At 32.9% G+C, this 4,382-nt stretch overlaps 1 protein-coding gene across 1 annotated transcript; it reads right to left on the reverse strand.

Annotated features, from left to right (window-relative positions):
• Positions 1-1,269: 1,269 nt before the first annotated feature.
• On the reverse strand, positions 1,270-2,169 carry LOC131051937 (uncharacterized). The gene has a single exon (XM_057986538.2). It carries the CDS (start codon positions 2,167-2,169, stop codon positions 1,270-1,272), a length of 900 nt encoding a protein of 299 aa, XP_057842521.2.
• Between the last annotated feature and the right edge of the window lie 2,213 nt (positions 2,170-4,382).

A 4,382-nucleotide genomic window follows, 5' to 3' on the forward strand; every position in this document is an offset into this window, starting at 1 on the left:
TTGCAACATGTTCTAAATTGTTATGGTAACCAGCTTGGAGGTTACTAAGAGTAGCATATGCAGGTGCTAAGATATTGTACATGTCTTGTAAAATTTGATGATGCTGAGGCAATGGTGTTGATGGATTACTCCTCTCCCCTACAATAATTGCAACATCCTCATTCACTTGCTCTTTTGTTGGTTTCTTTTGCTTGCTGATCTGCTTTTGTTTCTTTTTCAACTCCCTCTCCTTTTGTTGTTGTGCCCTTTCTTCTTCCTTCCTCTACTTTATTATTTGTCTTTCAATCTTTTCCTCATCTTTTCTTTTCTCATTGCAATTTGTTCAAGTTTCCTTGCCTCTTTTTCTTTTTTCTTCCTCACTTTCAACTCTTCAATTTCAGCTTTTCTTGCTTCTTTTTTTTGTTCCCGAATTATGTATTCATCAGAAGTAAGGATTTGATATTTACTACCCAATTTAAATGCATTATTGTTAGAAAGAAGACTAGACCTATTTCTCACCCTTTCAATGGGTAACTTCATAAAAAAATTTAAAGAGCCTTGACTGCATAACATTTCTTCAGCTTCATCTTCTATCTCAAATGCTGCAGTTGTCTTCAAAGAACCTTGATTGTGTCCATCCTGCACATCTACAACTTCATTAGTTTCTAAATTTGAATTTTCCCAATCCATTGTATCAGCATAATAATGAATGACCTCTGAGCTAAGCATTGGAGGTGAAGGCATGGATAAAGAAACTTCTTCATTTTTCATATCAATCTGTATTCCTAAATGTTCTGCTCCTTCTTTAATCCAATTTGGTGGTTCAAACTGCGACGGTAAACTCAAATCTTCATGTATGCCATTTTCATATTGTGTTTGGTTGATATGACTTGGTGAGCATGTGCTTTCAGTTGGTTCTTCTGTTTGTTGTGCTTCCAATTCTTTCATTTGTTTCACACATTGTTCCAAACACTCTTCCACTTGTGCCTCTCCAAAGCCAGCTAATCTTAAGATGCTAGCAATTCCTCCAGCATCATTATCATCTTGTAAATTGAATGCATCACTTGGTCTCATGTCATTACAAAGAGCATCTTTATTTAATGGCCATATTCTGGTCCTTCGAAAACTAGCTATGATGTTTTCAGATGTCAGGGCAAGTTTGAATGCTTTACTTGCAAGTTTTGCCAATTCAGTTCTCCTTATTTCTATGTGTGGATGTTTGGCCATCCATTTTGACCTTTCAGATTTGAAATGTGCCTTGAATGGAGAGAACACACTCACATCTAAAGGCTACAATTTGTGGCTAGTGTGGGCAGGCAATGTTAGAAGATCAATACCAAGAGATTTTGCTTCTTGGATTGTAGTCAAAGCAACATGGCTTCGATGACCATCAAATATAAGGAGATGTCTATTTGTGCATGAAACTCCACCTAGAACAGATCTAGCAAAGTGATATAGCCAATTTAAAAATAATTCTTTCATCATCCAAGCATATGGTTGTGCAGCCATACATGCTCCCGGTTCATAGTTTGCAATGTAGTTTTTAAGCTGTCTTTTGGCCTTGAAAAGATAAAATCCTGGAATGCTATGACTTGCTGCACTAAGACAACATAAAATTGTTATCCACTCTCTGCCCTTTGATAAAATGTGTGGGACACTTCTACTACCCAACTTTGCAATTACTTGCATCCCACAGTTCCTACCTGCTTGCACACCTGTTTCATCACAATTCCATATTTTTGTTGGTCCATTTTCAGAAGCATTGTACAATTTCTCCAGGTTGTCATAAAAATCTGTCACAATACTTGGTCGTAGCATCACTACTCTATCCCTGTCTAGACCCTCTATAGTCCTTATTGTCAAATCTGGATGGTGTTTGTGGAAACCTGCCCACCATGATGTGCCTGGGATACCATTATTGAATGGATTTGGCCTTGTTTCACATATATGAGCTACATGTGACTTTAGCTGAATAATCTCTAATTCGTGACCAAGTTGAGCCATATCTTTGCACCAGTCAACAATCTCTATCTCTTCTTCCAACGAAAGGATCGTTGGTGGACCTCTTCTTTTTGTTGTTGTCAGCCCTGAAAGCCAATATGTTAAACTGCTCGCAGGAATTCCCCACTTTTTCACAGCTGCTCTAATGGAATATGAATTGTCTTCAACATCTTTCATAGCACATTCCATGTCTTCTTCTGTCCACTAACCATTATAACTAGATTTTTTATCTCCATGATGTTGAGAAGACTGTAAAGGAGTGTTTGTTCTTTCTACATTTTCATCTGGAGTATTACAAGTTATGTCATCCCAAGGTGGATATATTGCAGCGTCGCCATCTTTATCCTTCACCAAATGGAATTTAACACCATGTGGGTAATGGTTCCTCAATATTTGGGTTGTTCTTTTGCTTCTTCTCTTTCCTATTGTCTTTCCTTTCGCCTTTCCTATTGTTGTTGCCTTACTTGTTGTCATAGTGCCTAAACAACAATAACATCAAATATTAAGTATATACACATTTGTATGTATATATATATATATATATATATATATATATATATATATATATATATATATATATATATATATATATATATATATATATATATATCTGCATACATGTATGTATGTATGTATGCAGATATATATATTTTATAACTAAAAATAAAGTGTATATATATGTATGTATACATACATGTACAACAGGTGAACTATGAAATATAAGCTTTTGGAGCAATATTGTCTTTGGCAGCAATTTGAACTTTTACTGGAATGTATGGTTTTGGGAGTAAATAACATCAAACATTAAGTATATACACATATGTATGTATGTATGTATGTAGATATATATACATCTGTATACATGTATATATCTACACACACATATTTGTATGTATATTATGTATATATACACCTAGATGTATATACATTTGTATACATCTAGATGTGTGTGTATATATATACATCTGTATGTATACAAATGTATATACATACAGATGTATAAATATTTGTATAGATATATGAGGATTGATTATATATATATATATACAACTATATATATGTATAGACATGTATATATATATATAGATACATGTATATATATACATACATATGTATGTATATATACATATATATGTATATGGTGAAACTAAACAATAGTAACAACAAGTCAACTAAATAGTAATGAAATAGATATATAAGGATTGATTATATATATATAAACTAAACAGTAGTAAAAACAAGTCAACTAAACAGTAATGAAAACAAATTACCTAGAATTTATGCTAGCACAGTGCCAACAAACAGTAGTGAAAACAAAATACCTAGATTTTATGACAACACAAAATCAAAAATTATATAAACAAACAAAATACCTGGATTTTATGACAACACAAAGTCAAAAATATATAAACAAACAAAATACCTGGATTTTATGACAACACAAAGTCAAAAATATATAAACAAACAAAATACCTTCAATTTATGACAACACAGACAACTAAACTAAACAGTAGTGAAAACAAAATACACAAAATGTATGACAACATAGACAACTAAACTAAATAGTTAGTGAGAACCTTCAATTTATGACAACACACAATCATATATGCAGGAATGTGAATGTACCTGGAATTGATGCTAGCACAGTGCCAACCAAACAGTAGTGAAAACAAAATACCTGGATTTTATGACAACACACAATCAGAAATTCTATATTATGTGCACAGAGTTAGTCTGCAACAAGAAGTAATGTATGCAAGAATGTGAATGTACCTGGAATTTATGCTAGCATAGTGCCAATCCAAGAATGTGAATGTACCTAGAATTTATGCTAGCACAGTGCGAACCAAACAGTAGTGAAAACAAAATACCTGGATTTTATGACAACACACAGTCAGAAATTATATAAACAAACAAAATAACTGCAATTTATGACAACATAGTCAACTAAACTAAAAAGTAGTGAAAACAAAATACCTGGAATGTATGACAGCACACGATCAGATATTATGTGCATAGAGTCAGTCTGTAGCAAAAAGTAATGTATGCAAGAAATGCGAATGTTTTACTGAACAAAGGAGGAATGTGAAGGTTTTACAATAGTGCAGGGAGAATGTAATTGTAAAAACTCTCCTTCATCGTATGCTACATTAATATAACATTTTTCCCTCCTTTTTCTAAATCTTCTTTGATTTGTTTGATCTCTAGCTATTTTTTGATCTTGCTTGATCTATGGCCATTTTATGATCTTGCTTGATTCTTGGGTATGGATTTCTGCATTTCTATTGGATAAGAGTACATGAGGTGGGTTTATGGGAGCTAAATTTAAATTTTTTTTGCATTAATTATTTGTTTTCAATCGAATGGAGAGCCTCACAATTGCTCTATTTAATGTTTCAGGT

Source organism: Cryptomeria japonica, chromosome 2 (assembly GCF_030272615.1).
Source record: "Cryptomeria japonica chromosome 2, Sugi_1.0, whole genome shotgun sequence".
Lineage (NCBI taxonomy): Eukaryota > Viridiplantae > Streptophyta > Pinopsida > Cupressales > Cupressaceae > Cryptomeria > Cryptomeria japonica.